Source organism: Saccopteryx leptura, chromosome 1 (assembly GCF_036850995.1).
Source record: "Saccopteryx leptura isolate mSacLep1 chromosome 1, mSacLep1_pri_phased_curated, whole genome shotgun sequence".
In the NCBI taxonomy this organism is placed as follows: domain Eukaryota; kingdom Metazoa; phylum Chordata; class Mammalia; order Chiroptera; family Emballonuridae; genus Saccopteryx; species Saccopteryx leptura.
In genome coordinates this window covers 154,649,695-154,669,275 of record NC_089503.1, presented here as the reverse complement: position 1 = coordinate 154,669,275, position 19,581 = coordinate 154,649,695, and the positions used below count along the sequence as shown (strand labels likewise).

General features: G+C 39.9%; 1 protein-coding gene across 2 annotated transcripts in view; it reads right to left on the bottom strand.

The window, feature by feature from the left end:
• HCN1 (hyperpolarization activated cyclic nucleotide gated potassium channel 1) overlaps nt 1-19,581 on the bottom strand; it is a 338,266-nt gene that overhangs the window by 25,230 nt on the left and 293,455 nt on the right. For both annotated transcript variants that reach the window (XM_066377963.1, XM_066377973.1), the window contains exon 6: nt 15,900-16,140. In XM_066377963.1, the coding sequence (XP_066234060.1) occupies nt 15,900-16,140 (241 nt within the window). The remainder of the gene's footprint in view (nt 1-15,899; nt 16,141-19,581) is intronic.

The window sequence follows — 19,581 nt, the reverse complement described above, 5'->3', positions numbered from 1 at the left end:
CATGAACCAGGCACATTAAATTGTTGTGTACATGGAACGACCCCGATGTTGGCCATATGGCAGTTTCTCTTTGCAGAAGAGGAGAGACCTTCAAGTCAAACTGTGAAGTCAGTGAACCAGTTGATGGCACCGTCATGATTTGGGAGAGATGGAGATTTCTTTATCTCTTCTAAGCATTCTTCCTCCCTGCCTGTGCTCCAGGACAGTGACAGGTCCATTTCAAGTTGAAAACCAATCTAGGTCAAGCTTCCTTCCATCACACTCTGAATGGGACTTCCCGAAGTTCCTATTCCATCATAGAAGGGAAAATCTACTTTAAAAAATCCAGTGTCCCAAGTGCACATTTGCTTTAGGATGAGCTGGATTGATTTCCGACCATCAGCAATGGGTCTCCTGAGGTGATGGGGTCGAATTAGATCTATCTTATTTCTTTTCTTCAATTTGCCCTTCCCATCCCAGATTTTACTTGGCACACTACTGTTCAGTTTTTATTGTTTAGCTCACAATGTACTTCATCTATCTACCCACCCAAGAAATTTCTACTATGGTCTAATAGGTGTCAGGTATCATTCTAGGTGTTGCAGGTGTAAGATGAGTTCTTGACTCTCATGAAGCTCACATTCTAGAGAAAGGAATTAGAAAACCTAAACTAATGATCTAAACTTGAACAAAGACAGCTGCCATCGGACAATAAAACAAGATAACGTGTTAGAGTGAAAGTGCATGTCTAGAACACGATAATTGTCAGATTACTGATGTTCTAGGACTTCTGATATATATATATTTTAATCACTTTTTGTTTATTTAATAATTAGATTTTTTTCTGAAGTTTTTCTCCTCCTCAGTTCAAGCCTGTAGGAATTCTGGAGCTCTGATTCCAATGGCGAGGTCCTTGCTGGCATCCTTCCCGGCCGCATGCTCTCTGCCCACTGCTGTTTTAGCAAATTCAAGTCCAAGTCCTCGCCACGTTGGCAGTGGCACCAGAGTCACTAATGATGATCTTCTGTGGGAAGGCACATCCATGCTGTCACACCCCCTGGCAGAGTCAAGTCTCGGAGGCTCATCTTGTTCGCAGAATAATCACTTCTCTCTTCTCTGGAGTTCCTCCTTTCCCCTCTCACTGGCTGGCTACTCAGGCCCCAGACATTTGGTTCAGACACAAGCTGGCCAATGACACAGCAAATACAAAGAACGGGGCATTAAACTCAAGGTCACTTTCTCAGATGCTGCCCTCTGGGCTGGAAATGAAATCTCACGCCCACCCATGCCATTTGCTTCGTCTCATTTTCACTCTTCTTATATTACTATGGACTTCTCACTCAGAAGTGGAGGAATCATGTATATTCTTAGGTATTCCCCAAAGTCCTAAAGATGTAGGCATTTTAAAAACAATACATCTCATTTGGAAGAGTATTCTGCATAAACATTTATATGAGCTCTTTTCAGCTTGCACTTATTAAGGTATCTAGGTTTTGGCCTTCTTACTTATTTCCATGGTCCCTGAGAAAAATTTCAAGATTGTTGTCTGAAAATGTAGCCAAGCCCAATTATCACCAGTTTCTCTGCTCTTCACAGTTTTAGCGACAAACGGGCTTCGTTCAAAGATGTTCTAACTGATGATGGCAGGGATGTTGATTTTTTTCCCCCAAAATGATGCATGCCCTCCAGCAAACCTGCAAGCTGTAAGTCTACATCCACACAAAAACGTGGTAACCATGACAATTGAATGATTCAGAGGGGCTTTGTAAACCAGAAGCACTTAAGATCTGTTCTGCAGCACTGCACAGTTCTCTTATTTATAAGGTAACAGACACCGCCAGTTCCCAGTCTTCTCAGATAAACTCTATTTATTGTTTGGGGAAGACATACAAAAGGCAAATTTAAGCTTTTAAACAACTACCTAGGTTAGAAATTTTATAACACCTAAGATTTTAGACAACTGTAAACTTTTTACTGGATAAATATCAGATTTTGAGGGGAGGGGTTATGATTACATTTTTAAATTTACTTTGTTTGATTGTTCAAGCAAGAATACATTCTATAATAAAAGCCCCAGAGTCAAATGACACTTTGAGGAGGATGTATTTTCTCAAGTATAGTCATTTTCCCTAATTTAGCGTGCCTGAAATTTTCCATGCAAGATTATCTGTCCAGCGCGCAAGCATTGTCAAATCCTGTGATGCATATTCTTCCCTGTAACATCCTTTTCTCCTTCCAACAACTGATCATTGCTGCTCAAAGAAATCTAGTCTAGCAAGAAAATTATCTCCACCTACAGTATTATAGCTTGGTAGCGGTGTGTCACTCAATGCAAGGAAGTATTCAGGCACCTGTGTGTTTAGTTTAACCCCAGGAGAAGTCCAGTCAGGAAATGCAGACTCCAGGATGATCATATGACTGAGCTGAAGTCCCTTCTTCCCTCTGAACTATGCAGTTATAACAGAACACCTTGGTGCTGAAGGCACTGGAGCCCAAAACAAGCGGACCCAGGTCCAAGATCCTCAGAAACTAGGAACCAACTTTTGTCTAGATCGCTTTCTTTCTATTTAGAGATGGAAAGGACAGATATATTCAAGACAAGATATGAAAGTATTGTTTTGGCTCCTCTCTCACTGGGAAAATTTATAATGATAATGATAATTATACCTTAACCTATGTACATTGTTTCTTTAAAACGATAACTTACTAGAAATTGTATCTTGTCTTCCAAGTTATAAGAATACATGCACAGACACATATATTATGCATATAAACATGATTTTAGCATTTATTAAGTATTGTTCCAATATTTCCAGTCTTCTTGTTAAGGCAAGAAGCACTGGTTGTTGTTTATATTGATAGTTACAAATATCTTATAAACTCTAAGAAAATGAGAACTACTAATGTGCTCATTTTAAGTTCTTACAAGAAAATAAATATGTACTGAATTAATAAGTGAACCATTGCATTGTATAATACATTCAGTTAAGATTTCAAATGTTATTTTTTAAAGAGTCTGATATTTAAAAAACTTTAATTAATGTTCTCATTCATGTCCAGTATAACTAACTGTGTAAGCGTGAGTGGCTGTTAACTGACTTTCTAGCATCAAGAATATTTAGATACATCTTTGTAACCTATTCTTCTCTTTGGGGCACACACACATATTCTAGCAAAGGAACCCACTTACTACATGCCATTAAAATGTTATGGTGTTGTTAATGTGCTTCTCTTGTGCCCCACAGTATACGGATCAAGGAAACCTTTTAAATACTTCTGGCATTTTTTATTTGCTAAGAATATCCCAGTATTTCAGAAAGTTTATTCTACCCTGCAAAATAGGTGATGGAATGCAATTTACGGTGACCAACCTATTTCCACTTCATTATCTTTTAGATGCACTATTCTGACTGGTGATTTCAACCTTTCCTACTAAGTAAATTTAACCATGGAAAGAAGTGTCTCTATGGATAATACATAGGTCGAATCAGTCACACTTAATCAAAGCATTAGTAAATTCAGAATATTTGCAATAGGTTTGCATATGCACAATGTGTTTCATAATTCAACCTAAGAGAAAAGAACCCTTGTTTTATGAAATGCCATAAAGTAACAGCATTGCAACAGCGTATAGAAGATGCACCTGATAGCTTATGAAGCGTAGTGGTCTAAAGTGCTGGCCTGTCCTTGTCACCGCGAGTCCGTGACCCACGCATACAGGCTCCACATGTGTATGAGGGCATGAGATCACGGATTAGATCCCTCCTCATTCTAAAGTTTTCAAAAATGTTTTTGAATAACTTAGTTTTAAAAAATACATGTTTGTTCTTCCATTTCAATTTTAATGCCACTGGGAAACTGATATTGAAAACAGTAAAGATGATATATATTTGTAGCTATTTTCATCTAATACGAGTTATATGACATATGTAAAATTATTTAGTACGATGTCTGTCATATTAAGCACAAGTTATTTAGAGACTTTAGATAACCTGAAGGTATTATTTCTTGGTTATATGCGTTTGCACATAACACCTGTGCATATACAGTGAGGAAACTAGAATCATCAGGGATAAGTTTATCTTCAATTTTAAAGAAAGCTTTCAAGATTATTGTTTTTACCCCACACCCACCCTTCAATGCATTAATCAAGGGTGAATTTCATTGCTAGTGGACTCAGCCTAGCACTGACGCAGGAGACCATAGAAATGGACAGTCAGATCTCCCGGTGCTGATGTGATGTGAGCACAAAACCAGCGAGGCTTGGGCCTGTCCTACATGCGTCCCAGCTGCTCCTCGCTGTACCTGCCGGTGCGTCCGTGACGAGCCAGCCCCACAACACAGACCATGGTCCAGGCGCTAGGCTGAGCATTGCACGCATGCTGAGAGCTTCTAGTCCTCTACACAAGCCCAGTGAAGTGGGAAGTCTCATCCTGATTAAACAGATTGGGAAGCAGGGGCTTGGAGAAGATCAGTGGCATCCTCAAGGCCTAGCAGCATCTCACTATCTAACTGTGACCATGGCAGACAACCTCGAACAGGCTCCTCCTGGCACACTGCAAACAGTTTCACTAGTGGCCACTAGTTCATTTTTATCCACAAACATTATCGGGGCCCCATATCTTTTTTAAAATCTAGGGTCTCATTTTAGAAAAATATCTTGAGCTATATTACAAACAAAATATACAACCTTCTTTGAAAAATAATGCGGCATCTAGAATAGGCAAGAAGACATTTCAGATGCTCAGGAAGCTAAGAAAACAAACACACTGGCAAAAAGAAAAACAAAAAGAGGATATGCCCCCAAGAGTCTCCTTCCAACAGAATCATGGAGCTGGAAGGCAGGAGTTTCTGTCCCGGTTGTCAGTTTTCAGACGATGCTGCTAAAGTCCCTAGATGCTAACCAAGCAGCTTACGGACATGCGGTTGGGCCTATGGACAGAGAAGGAACTAGAAGCCCGCTCTGTGGGTGCTGCCTACTCAGCCACATGCAGCCACTTTCTAATCATTTCATTGTTTTGTTTCTAAAGACAGAATTTGATTATTTAATTTGCAATATTACTAGCAGAGAACCATCTAGCAACAACATATGCTTAGGCTCCGCAGGCATAACCTTCTCAATGCGAGCATGCAGGGTGTTATTTAATAGGGCAGCGGGGAAAGTCTCTGTTATCGTTGTATAGTTTTAGCAATGTGGACATTCTGACTTAAAGGGAAGGTCTAAATTTAAGAGTAAATAAAACCAGGGCCCAGAATGTAGAGCCTCTGTTATTAGCACCAGCAGAAGGCCATATGGTAAGGGAGCAAGACAGAGACGGAGTTGAAATGAGGACACAGTGAGGAACCAGCCATCTTTGCCCCAGCAGTGACACCCATAAAGCATCCACAGGACACCACTGCCTTGCAAACGAGCCCATTCAGAGTGCCTTCCCCACATCATAAACAGTGTGTGCTGGTGCATTTATCAGGTAAGAACTTAAAGATATTTTAAATGCAAGTACCACACTACGATAAAGAGCTCATATTTCATGTGTATCTGTTAACTCTTCCGTAGGATTAAAATGTGATTTTTTTTAATTTTATTTATTCATTTTAGAGAGGAGAGAGAGAGACAGAGAGAGAGAGAGAGAGGAGAGAGAGACAGAGAGAGAGAGAGGAGAGAGAGACAGGGGGGAGGAGCAGGAAGCATCAACTCCCATATGTGCCTTGACCAGGCAAACCCAGGGTTTCGAACCGGCGACCTCAGCATTTCCAGGTCGACGCTTTATCCACTGCGCCACCACAGGTCAGGCTAAAATGTGATTTTGAGAACATCATAAAATATTTATTTATTTATGTATTTATTTATTTATTTAGTGAGAGGCAGGAAGGCAGAGACACTCCTGCATGTGTCTGACCAGAATCCACCTAACAAGCCCCCTATTGGGTGATGTTCTGCCCATCTGGGGCTGTTGCTTTGTTGTTTGGCAACTGAGTTTTTTTAGAACCAAAGGGAAGGCAGTGGAGCCATCCTGAGCTCTGGGCCAACTTTCTCCAACAGAGCCATGGCTGCAGGAGGGGAAGAGAGAGACAAAGAGGAAGGTGAGGAGGAGAGGTGGAGAAGCAGATGGTGGCTTCTCCTGTCAGCCCTGACCAGGAATCGAACCTGGGACTTCCACATGCGGGGCTGATGCTCTACCACTGAACCAACAGGCCAGGGCTTCAAAAAAATTTTAATTACTTCCAAATGTATACTTAGTGTCTCGAGACAACACACTCCACACAGAGAGATGGCCTTACCTCACCACACCTCCCTCTGGGCTGAGAGTACAGAATGGCAAAGGCGAGGGGAGGAGGTAGTGTCACAAATGAAACTCTGAAGACCAGCTTTCCACACAGAGTCTGACCTCACATACTTGGTTGAAGGGAGCTTATCCAGAAACTCACCTCTCCCTCGTTTCAAAGCTCCCCTAGACTTCAGAAATGCAATGACATGTGACAATGATACCAAAAGAAAGCCTCAGAGTAGAACAATGATTGGCACAACTTTTATCCAAAGAACATGGAGTAGTTTATGAATGTTGGCTCAGGCAGCACCGGCTCTCTGCCAAAGGAGGGCAAAGAGCCCTCACTCAGCGGCCTTGGACGGGGGGCTCTAAGAACCGAGCAGGAGGCTGGGGAGCGGGCCCCAGGGCAGCCTACAGAGAAACTGGAAAAGAACCTTGCTCTGCTTTTCAGCAACAACCAAGTGCTCAGTCTAGTGATTAGTGCACATTTATGTACTTCTGTTAAGACCTTGTAGGAGCAAGAAAAAAAGAGTTGATATTTTATGTTAAAAAATGGGAAAAAATATATATGTATGTGTGTGTATATATATATATATAGAGAGAGAGAGAGATCATTTATTACAAGTTTGATCATTGACTTAATGAGATGAAATACAACTCAATTAAAGATGACTCAATAACTAGATTCAATACCACAAGTATATATCTAATCAAAATGATGTATCAGGGAATGTGCTAAGAGTGAGGATATAAATCCAGTAATAAAATGACCGTTTATAAGTTTTCAGCATAATAGGAATCTTTTAGTCCTGTAGTTTCTGGGAAATTGTTATTTTTATTTTTCATAAATGTTGCGAAGAAATCTCAAAGAATAATAAGAGATGAAGAGAAAATAAGAAAAAGAGTGTAAACAATATATAAAAAATAGTCTTAAAAATGGGGGCTTAATTTAGTTCAAGTAGGCTCTCACTGAAATACAGATCATTCTTGTCACAACACCTACGGCGTATAATCATTGTCTCCAGCAGAATGTTTGAAATGATTTCTCCAGCACGTTGGTTTCAGTATTTTTAACTACCTCATTATCGTCTTTCATTTTTAAATTCCTATTCAGCCGTTGTTTTGACGATCATCTCCCTAGACTCCGTTATCACCAACCAATAGCCGTACCAACTTCACATCACCACTTTTTGTATGTGTAGCTCAATTTTTTTCTACTGTTGTGAATCTAACAATGCCCCCCCTCAGGACTTGCAGTTCATTACCTCCAACTCTTTTTCACTGTTCTCTACCTTCCTGCAAGAACTAAGAGTTCTTGGTCTACTGCTCGGACAACTTACGGATACCTCTTGGTCTCCGCGTGGCCACCAGTCCTTTTTCTAGAAGCACTCTGAGCTCAGCACCTGTGCCTCTTTGCTCTGTCAAGGTGGCATCCTTTCCTTCCCGGGACCCACCACGTGTGTTCACACCTGAGAAACTTCACTCTTGCTGTTCCCCGTGCTGTCCGCCCAGATATTCATGCGACTAGATGCTTCTATTTATGAAGGTCTCTGCCCCACTGCTCGTTCATCACCCTGCTTTGTATATTTTCATGGCATCTGTTACTACTTAGACAGACAGACAGGAAGGGAGAGAGGTGAGAAGCATCAACTCCTTGTTGAGGCACTTTAGTTGTTCACTGATTGCTTTCTTATATGTGCGTTGGCCGGAGGGCTCCAGCCACGTCAGAGAACCCTTGCTCAAGCCAGCAACCTTTGAGCTTAAGCCAGTGACCTTGGGGTCATGTCTATGATTCCACACTCAAGCTGGCGACCTCGCGGCCAAGCCACAATCTTGGGGTTTCAAATCTGGGTCCTCAGTGTCCTAGGTTGATGCTCTACCCACTGCACCACCAGCTGGTCAGGCAGCATCTACTACTACTACTACTTGAAATTATTTCATGCACATATTTCTTTATTTTTTTACTGAATATATCCAAAATAGCATATAACATTTATGAATGCTAGAATTATATCTTATTCATTACTGTATGACAGATACTTGGTATTCTGCCTGGAAGATTGAAGATTTCAATATCTGTTTGATGAAGAGAAAAAAGAAGAAATGAAGGAAAGAAAAAGGAGGAAATATGACTTGCTTCATTTATGCAGTAAATTAACTTTTAGGGATATTTGAGAGAGCATGAAATAAAGACTTTGTTTTGAAAGATTGGAAAATTTTCAGGAAGAACAGAGGAGAGTAACACTTCTTTAAACTTTTCTGGATATAGTTGCCTTATGAACCCCTTTTACTCATTCTAGCAATCTAAAACAGTTTCATCCAACAGGGCAGGCACTGGCTACATACACTGTGGCTATTTATATTTAATCTAGACTAATTATAATAAAATGACATAGTTAATAGCTGCATGTAGCTAGTACCTACTTTACTGAGCAGTGTGGACTAGAGAACATTTCATCACCACACACAATTCTGTTAGATGGCATTGTTCTAGATTCTATTGTTTTAAATTCTAAAACTATATTATTAAATCTCTAATATAGTAAGGTTAATTAACAGTGTATAGAAACTAATTTAAATATTAAAAAAAAATTTTTAGTGAAAAGTGGGGAGGCAGAGACAGACTCCCGCATGCACACTGACCAAGATCCAACTGGCAAGCCCCCTACCAGCCAATGTGCTGCCCATCTGAGCTACTGCTCAGTTGCTCAGCGACTGAGCTATTTTGGTTCCTCAGCATCCAGGGCCAACTTTGCTTGAACCAATTGAGCAATGGCTGCAGGAAGGGAAGACAGAGAGAGAGATCGAAAGAGTGGGGAGGGGAAAGGAGTGGAGAAGCAAATGGTCACCTCTCCTGTGTGCTCTGACTGGGAATTAAACCTGGGACTTCCATATGCTGGGACGACACTCTACCATTGAGTCAATCAGCCAGGGCCAAAACTAATTTAAATATTAACACTGAATTTCTCAGATATAGGAAATACCTTCTGCTTCATTTAGTTTCGTTTGTAATTTTTCATTAGTGTTTGTATTGACTTCCTATCTTGAGATAAAGACAATGAGTTCAACCCGTAAAATATCAAAGTGAACAAGAGGCCTGGCTGCCTTTCTTATTTTAGGGCTGGAGAGAAAGCAGAAGAAATAAAGAGTAGAGACAAGGGAAATATATCCATCCATCCATCCATCCATCCATCCATCCATCCATCCATCCATCCATCCATCCATCCATCCATGATCTCCTTGTACAAATTCCTATTGTGTGTTTCTGATAGTTCAAGCATTGTATTTTGGTGCAGCAGGTTTAAATTGGAAGAAACGATAGTGCCTAAACTCAGAAAATTTATAATCCAGTATGGAAAATTGACAGAATGCTAATGAAAACTGTTCAATAATAGGTTAAGGTCAAAGTACTATGAAGGTAGAAGGGAAATAATCATCTACCTAAGGGATATTAAAAGTAAACGTCCGAGTGGTATGTTAAGAATGATGAGAAGCCAAGTGTCAGCCTGGTGGATAATCTTTGCACAGGCAAACTGGTTGCTTAAGTAAGAACTAATAGTGTTGGGGGGTAGGGGTCGGTTTAAGGGTATCTGAAGGAAAAAAAAAAACTTACATTGAGATTTAGAAAATAGATTGAGCCAGATTGTATAGATAGAGTTTTGAAGATTTTGTTAAAGGATTCAGGTTGTGCTATTCTTCATATAAACAGCAAAGGACACAATTCAAATGAACCTTCTTGCAAGAGGAACAGTTGTGGAGTGAATAAAAGAGGTGCCTAGGGATGGTACCTCCTCTCCTGGGACCCAGGGCTCCAGGTGTGCAAGGGGAATCCTGAGCTCAGACTAAGGAGCCCCCTGGACTTTCAAATAACTGAGGCTAACTGACTGTTAGGAGAAGCCTAAAGAAAACACTGATCTGGGAAGTACTTTTTTCTTAGACTGTTCTTTTTGGTAATGTATGCACTGCTTAAAACGTTTTTCCTCCAGCTATGCTTGATAGAAAAGCCTGCTTCTTTTCACCCTTGAGCTACACAATACTAAATGAAAAAAATCTCCCGTCTGCTCTTTATTACCAGAAATTCCTTGTAACAACACTCACAAAGTTTAACGTTATAAAAGTCAGCATTTGAATAACACAAGCAATGTGCAAACACCAAAAAGAATTGGTACTTAAAATGTAGCAATTGATGCTTTCAAAAGAAGGAGGAAAAAAAAACATTTAAAAAAAGTATTCAAACAAATTTATATTCTAAAGTGAATCATATCCTGTTAGATTCATTCCAGCTGGCAATAAATCCGCAGATTTAAAATCACTTTTCCCAGTTTCTGATAGATACTAAAATTTAAGAACTAGGTAGAGACACATTTTTTTTAATTAAGTACATGAATTAGAAATACACATAAAGATGAAAACAGGCACCTGCCTCACAGGGGTTTTGTGTTATTGGGTTCAAGATGTAGTCTGATTTCTCTAATGATAAAAGCCCCAACCTGGTCCCCTGTGAACAATGACAAGAAGACAAGAGACCCAAGAACTGTAACCGGACGTTTTCACTTTCTGCTCCTCTTCTCTTCCTCTTTTTCTGTTTTATTAATGAGAGAAGACAGGATGGCTTCAACCTAAAATGTCTTCTTAATGTTCACCCTGATTTTCATGTGTCTTAGACATTCAGAGTTAATCCTTCATTATACCCTGATGCATTTACACAGGACTTTATAGGATCTCAGAGCAGCGAGGTCAGGATACAGGTGCGGACTGACACCTCTCCTACCCAATACCCTTGTGGTTGGACATACCCTTGTGGTTGGACAATACCCTTGTGGTATATATATATATATAGGTGGGCTAACTAACACCTGCAAAAAGATCCATCAGAGTTGACTGAACAAGACTGAAACCAGTATATCATTAGCTTGGCTTAAGGACAGAAGACATGAGTGAAAGACAGAAAGCAAGAAAAAGCTCCAAGACTCATTCATTTTCTCTGCTGCCGCCCCTTCCCTTCTTTCTCATGAATTTAATGGGAGCACTAATCTAATCACATTGTGAATTTACCATCAAAAGATCTCTCATGCCTTCTAGAAAACCAGAGCCAGCTGTTAGCAACGTACGATGTCCTAGAGGTAATGTGACCTGTAGACTACAGACGGGCAGATGCTTAGTCCCTTACAAACAGTGAGCAGCCGCCGCAGCAGGGGCTGCCTGTCTGGCTTTACAAATCAGTGGCTGTAAATTTTAAAATGCCAGATGATCCTTATCTGGTCCAATGCATTTTGTACATAAAAAAATACTAAATACGCGCGTCAGCTGTATGAAGGAGTTGGCAGTCTCCCGGAGTCTGGCAAAACGTTAGACACAGTTAATCAGCATTTAACACCCAGTGATTTATAATGGCCACTGTCACGGGAGGTGTGCTCCCCCCAGTAGGCTTGCTTCACATCACACCACCTTCAGAAGAACTTGGGGGACAGCTGTTTTGAAAGGATGGTTAAGAGACTGAATTAATTAGAACACTTTGGTGTAGAAAGGAAAACGCCCACTTACAGGTGATGTTACCTTAGAGAAACAGAAGCTGTTCTTTAAAATTATGAACTGTTGAATACAAAAATACACTATTTATAATTTTAATGAGGTATTTTAATAGCATTTAATCTTTTTTTTAAGTTTAGTGTGAGGAGGGGAGGCAGAGAGATAGACTCCTGCATGTGCCCCAACTGGGATCCACCCGACAAGCCCACTAGGGGGCGATGCTCTGCCCATCTGGGGCATTGCTCTGTTGCTCAGCAACTGAGCTCTTCTTAGCATCTGAGGCGGAGGCCATTGAGCTATCCTCAGTGTCTGGGGCCAACTTGCTCCAATACAGCCATGGCTGCATGAGGTGGGGAGGGGGGGGAGAGAGAGAGAGAGAGAGAGAGAGAGAGATTGAAGAGGAAAGAGAGAAAAGTGAAAGGAGGAGGACTGGAAGCAGATGGAGCTTCTCCTGTGTGCCTTGACTAGGAATCAAGCCTGGGACATCCACACGCCTGGCCGACGCTCTACTACTCAGTCAACTGGCCAGGGCCAGCATTTTATCTTAACAGATAATATATTGATAATAAGATCAATAGGAGAGTCAGTCAGAACACGTGTATAGATTATAAAACAGTTTAACAAGTGCATGTAAAAAGCCCATGTATGGCTCTGAAGAGTAGCGAAGGCTTAGCTAACGTCCAACATTTACATCCTGGAGGGTCATCACGCCCTCTCTTAGGAAGCAGTGAAGGTACACGGGACAAAACGCGGGCTTTGGGTTCAAGTTCATATCTGAGTTTAAAGCCTGACTTTGTCCCTTTTCAGCAACACGGCCTTGGCTGGGTTTTTTAACTTCTCTGAGGCTCATTGTCCTCATATGTATTATAAAATTTTCTTCAGAAGAGAAGTCAAGAAGTTGGGTAGGAACTCTTTCCTACAAGCAAGACTCTCACTCCATTAGCACCCAAGCTCACTGCCGCTCTGTCACCTGGCCTGAGCCACTCTCCCTACTCTCAGTCCCTCTCAGCAGGAAGCCTGGGACCCCCACATGCCTGGACTCTGCTCTCCACGCAGCCCCATGGACGAGGGCCGTTCCTTCCCCTCTTCCCTGCATTAACTTTCCCCCAGGCATTTATCACCATCGGATAATGTCCTTCACTATTTCAGTAATTTCTAGGTTTCTTCATCAAATTCTTGTTTGTAAAGTACAAGTCCCTACTAAAAATATAAGTTCATGACTGGAAAATTCTACTTCATTCAGTGCAGGATGCCCAGGGCTGAGGACTGTGCCTGCCACGCAGTAGACACTACGGCACGCCCCTTTTCATGCAGTTCCTCTTCTGGACTTAACCGGGGGCCCTGGAAGCTGGGTGCATGAGCTGAGCTAACACGTGTCTCCCCACCGCCACACAAAAAGGGGGAAACAACAGCAAAAACCAATCTGTGTTACAAAAAACTAGTTTAATCTAGAAATACAGCTCTGTATTATTGTAGAAATAAGTCAAGTTCAGCACGGAACACAAAACTCTGAGTTTGCCATCTCTCTGGATAAGTCTCCGCACCTCACTGTCCCGGGTGTGCTGTGTGCACTGATTATGTTTATTTGTTTAGGTCTTACGAGTTAGGACCATGGGAAGAGCACCAGTCAGCTGGTCCCCGGTTTTTCTGCTTAACTCGACTATGAACTTGCCACACTCAAATATACATTTAGAATAACACAAATCTCCTCTGTTAATTTCAAAGTTTCATAGAAAATACTTAAAGAGTTATCAAATCTAAACCCTAACATGCTAAATCAGTACAATTAATTCATTATTATTAATTCTAACTATCTTTCATGATTTTCTTTGGTGTTTAAATAGAATAAGCATCAACTGTATGTGTAAAGATAAATTGTTCAAACTTTCTTGAAATAGAAAACACATTTGCCCTGGCCAGTTGGCTCAGTGGTAGAGCGTCGGCCTGGCGTGCAGAAGTCCCGGGTTCGATTCCTGGCCAGGGCACACAGGAGAAGCACTCATCTGCTTCTCCACCCCTCCCTCTCTCCTTCCTCTCTGTCTCTCTCTTCCCCTCCCGCAGCCGAGGCTCCATTGGAGCAAAGATGGCCCGGGCGCTGGGGATGGCTCCTTGGCCTCTGCCCCAGGCGCTAGAGTGGCTCTGGTTGCAACAGAGCGACGCCCCAGAGGGGCAGAGCATCGCCCCCTGGTGGGCAGAGTGTCGCCCCCTGGTGGGCGTGCTGGGTGGATCCCGGTCGGGTGCATGTGGGAGTCTGTCTGACTGTCTCTCCCCGTTTCCAGCTTCAGAAAAATACCAAAAAAAAAAACCAAAAAACAAAAAACAAACAAACAAACAAAAAAAAGACACATTTAAAAATTTTTTTTTCTTACTCTTTTTAGAAGTGAGGAAAACCTGATATTCAAATCATCTAGGGGATCACAAAAACAAGTAACATAAAATTGCAGCCCAATCTCCCTTGTAGACAGAGATGCTTCAATGTGTTTAAAAAAATAATAATACTAAAGGACCAAGTAGTTTTTATCCCCAAAATGATCTTATAAACACAGGGACATTCATTAATTTAATTGACTGGACTGGTAGTTTAACCTAGTGTTTTCCAACCACCAGTGTGCCAGAAATACCCAGCGTGGGTACGCTTTCTCAGGCCCGCACAAAATTCCTGGTGGTCCGCTACCAGCACCAGTCCACGAACTGGCGATTGAAAACCATTGGTTTAACTCACATAAATCCAGAAAAGCAAATATGCTAGGCTTTGTATCCAACCTTACTCATATTAGCAAACATAGTTGTACAGCAATTAAAAGCTCTTTTGAATGCACAAAACATATGTCAAATGTAGCAATACCTTCTTACAGCATAATGTAATTTCCAGAAATTTCTTTCTAAACATTCTGTTACCTATCTACCACACCCACTCCAACTGCCTCAGAAACATTTTACCTTGAAACCACTTTTAGCCAAACAAGGCTCATATATTATACTTTTATTTCTTACCCCACAGCTTTTAATTGCTGCCCCTTTTTCCTTCGTTCAAACATTCATTCCCTGTGCTTTCTGAGCTTTCTTAGCTTATCCTAATCTTTTCCTTTTCCTCAGCATTATCTTCACAAAACACCAAAGGGCTGATGAGGCAACACAGACTCGTGAGAAAGAATAGGAAGACAAGGAAATTTGGAAACTTCAAAATTGTCCTCAATGGGTGAGCAGAAAGTCAAAGAAGCTAATTTTTTGAGTTGTACTCAGCAATAGATTGATGAATAAGAGCCTTATGTTTATTCTGATAAATCCTATGGAAGAACTTAATACAATTATAAACATTATCTAATAAATATTTCTAAGCCGTTATTGAAGAAGACTTCTTAAACTCATATTATTATAGTTAATACAGCACAAAATGCAATTTATTGGACTGGTTCTCAATTCTTATTCATTTGAATTGAATACTTTCTTTTTATCACTACTGATTTTCAGGGGGTGAAATACACCAGTTGATTACTCTTTAACAAACAAACAAATAAGAATGTGCCTCCCATCTGGACTTCCTGAGTCAGAATCTCGATTGGTTGGGGCCTGAGCATCTTTGACTTTTTACAGCTTCTCTGACACCATACGTTGCTTGCCATCTAATATGTGAAGGAAGGCAGGTAACGACCTCGTAATTTCAGTATGGGGTACACTGAGGCCAGGAGTCTGGGAGGTGATGAGACATTTCATGGAGACACAGAACTGGATACACTGATTCTGATGGAAAAGTCTTAAAAAGATATGGAAAATGATAGCCTGTGAAGGATGAATATGAAGTGGTGAGGACCACTGCCTAAGGAGCACTGATTGCGTACCTCACTGATGAAAAGAAAGTTTCCCTGAATTCCCTCCTATAGGATAAACTGCAGATATTTGAAGGCAGACTTCTTGCCTTTTTCTGAAGCAAACACTTCCATTTTTTTGGTGTTGAGGAGTATTTAAACATTTAGCTTGACAAGGCCTGATATGTGAAAACATACCAATATAGATACTTTATCAGAATTCAAATACGGATTTATATTCAAAATCAACAAATTAACATTTCACCATCTTCACAATTCTGATGAAGACACCTACCACAAGTGTGTCTTTCTCACTCACCTCCAAAGTAGGAGCCATCTGTCAGCTTCATTTCTTTACTAGACTTTGTGATAACACCAGCAACGCCATGTTGAATGAAATACATTTTTTTACCCACAGCTCCTTCTCGGATGATGTAATCTCCAGGTTGAAACACCTCAAATCTCAACTTGCTCAGCATGGCAGTCACAAAATTAGGATCGGCGTTGGCGAAAAGAGGCATCGTAGCCACTAGTTTCCGACAGTTGAAGTTGACTATCTCCTAAACATGAAGGATAAATAAACATTAGGAGAGATAATATTCCTATCAGGAAGAAAACATACACTGAAATTAAATATGCTATGTATATATATAGCATAACATTGCAATTTAAATTTAGAACCAAAATACATAAATTTTAATAAACTGCATATCTCTGGAAAGCCAGGGCTTGTTTTATTTTTGTGTTGGAATTTTGTATTCACAGTTCCTAGTGTAGTGCAGGCATATAGTACACATTCAATGCATGTTCATTAAATACAGACAAGTCTCAACTTTTATAACTTTGCATTTATATTCTTTATATAAAATTAGAGTTTCTAAAATGTGGAGGAATTTCAGTGTTTTATTTTTTTATGAGGAAAAGAAGCCACATGATTTGTTATTAGCTAAGTCATTGCTGCCTCTGTGCTACACTGTGTTGAATAATCTAAGTAACTCACTCCTAGCAACAGGAATTTCTGAACAAGGTCCCAACTGCCAGATATCATGTTAATGTTTTCCTTTAACATCATTTACATTGGAGTGAGAAGGGAGAGGATATAGATGGGTTACGTAAAAGAGTCTCTGATTCTAATCTCTGTTTCTAAGCTTGATCAGGAAATCACTTTTTCCATTGTTTCCATTGGAGGTTCTGACTAAAGAGAGGAAGGATCCCATTTTTCTTGACTTGTTTGTTTTCTTTCTGGGCAGGCCAATTCTAAATTAGAAGATCTACATGTTCAATTTCATTCGGTGGACTCTGGTCTAGATTTGACATCTCTCTGAACCAAGTAGAGATATGGGACCAACCACTTTAATCTTGCAAGTCAGATATGTAACAGGATAAACAATGAGAATCTAAAATTCACCACAGTGCCATTTCTCAGAGATTTTTGCTCCAATGAGCTCCCAAAAGGAAAGGGTGGGGCCTGAGTTCTTTTATCTTGCTTAAGACACACAGTAACTGCAGTGACCTCAGAGAGGAAGTGGGGAGAGGACAAAAAGCAATGAGGTATTAACAGAACTCGAAGTCTGAATTCCCTGCTTGGAAGAAGTAAGTTATACAAAACTCTGACATGAGTTCTTTGTTGGGGGCTATGCATTGGAAATATCTTCTCCCCATATGTGGCTTGCCTTTTCATTTTGAATGGTATCTTTTACTGTTATTGTATTATTGGTAATTTGTTTCCTAGTTTGTTTAAGTCTATGACAATCAGGAAAAGTGGGATTTGATATATTTAGATTGCTTCAAGAAGGACTTATGTTAACAATGGACCTGTGCTTTGGGACCACGCATACTCCGAGACCCTGGGAAAGTTTAAGCAATATTGTTTGGTTATAACTAAAAAGAATAGCAACATTTTAAGTCTTTTTTTTGCACTATAATTTCTTACTGATCACTTAAGTATCATTGTGGAAACTTCCACTGTGTGAAACATTTAGTCTTATTCCATTCTATATTATTTTATTCTGTGCAGTATAGTTCTGAAAAGTTTTAAGTACAAATATAATTACCACCATTATGCCAATGAATCACTGCGTAATCTCAACCCAACAGAGAGCCACTGCTGTTGTGTCACCAAAATGCTGAAGCCAGCACACCCTGCGCTTGACACTGTGCAGAGCACAGAAGAGCATCCTTCTGAGAGCTTATATTGACAGACATACAAATGGCATCAGCCATGCAGACTTCTATATCAACATTAGAAACAATGAGTACGTTTAGACAGATCTATATCAAGTGATGCCTCAGCCCTTAAACATACTAAAAATGAATTGTGTTGATGTTGTCCTAGTTTTCCCCCAATTAAGTAACCTGGATTAGTTATAATCAAAACAGTGTAATTGGATACATTATGTTATCTTTTTTTTATTTTTATTGATTTTTAGAGAGAAAAAACATCAATTTTGTCATTCAATTTATTTATTCATTGGTCAATTTTCTTATGTGCCCTGACCTGGAAATTGAATCTGAGGGTAATGGGACAATGTTCTAGCCGTGAGCCAGGGTGCATTAAGTTTTTTGTTTGTATGTTTGTTTTTAAGGCAGGGTATTTTTAAGAATAAGTATAATAAAAATATGAAACAGTACCTATTCAGTTTTTGCTGAGTTCCAGGTATTGTTCTAAATGTTGACAAGTATTAATTTATTTTATCCTCATAAAAATCTTATTCCTTACTTATCACTACTCCCTCATTTTCAAGACAATAATGAGTTGTCTGCCCCAGACCACACAGTCTCAAGAGAAAGATTGTGGTTTGTCATACAGCCCAACTCCCTCATGTAGGGTTTTGATGAAGTCTAAGAAGCCATCTTACCTTGGCGTATATCTAGAATCATCACAAACCCTGCAGATTTTGATGTTAACCATAAATTTGTTCTTTTGAACTTGACACATTTGAGGAGCATGACATGGGCATTTGCTGATTGTGACGTAGCAAACTAATGGTTACACCCTTGCTTGTTTTAATTGCCTGCTTATAGCAAAGATTTTAAAAAATATGACCCAGAAGTTTTTATATGTAGCATGCATGTTCTATTTGCCATGGTTTTTAAACCATCGTCTGTATTTAATGTTTTTCTGCTCCATACACTTAGGCTGCCTGGCTGGCTTCTTAAATCAATGGAAACTGAGATCTTTGGACGGTAAAGCAGGGCGTGCAAGAAAAGAGCGAGAGCGGGATTGGCCACTGTTTGTGGCACAGGGTCAACTTGTGTCCTTCCCTTCTTTCTGTCTAAGAAGAGTTTTGGCACATTTGTTGTTTGAGTGATGTCTCCGGTTCTCTGTGCATAGCTCCCAAAGGAACACGATTTAATTTCACCACACGTACAAATGGAACAAGACAGTGGAGCTTAGAAATATATTGCTTGGACCACATTGCTAGAATATGTCTAGAGAAATGTTTTTATCTGACCTCCAACCCACTGAGCAATCAACCCCACCATGAGGCTTCCCTAAAATCTGAGTCAAAGTCATGGAAACTTAGCACCTAGAATTTATCCACATACTTTTATTTTGTGATTATCTATGTTTTAGAATACAAAATCACCTTTAGTATAAGTTTTTAAATCTAAAACTTTACCCATGTCAAACCAATAGCTATTGCTTTAACCAATTAGAGTGCCACATTATATGCAATTTATATATTTTCTGGGCAGATTATTAAATAGCAATATATTTACTGTTGTTGAATACCTGGTTTTAGATTAAAAGAATAAGCCTTGTTTGTGTTGATTATATGTGACTCAATTGCTATAGAAACAGCTGCTTTAACAATTAATCAAAAAGTTTTGAGTGGCTTCCATGTCATTTTTTCTATTTTTTATTAAATTTATTGAGGTGATATTGACTAATAAAATGATATGGGTTTCAAGTCTATGTTATATCATTTGTATGTTGCATTGAAAACTACATAAAATAATGTTTCAGGAACAAGATTAATTTAATTTAATCATCAATT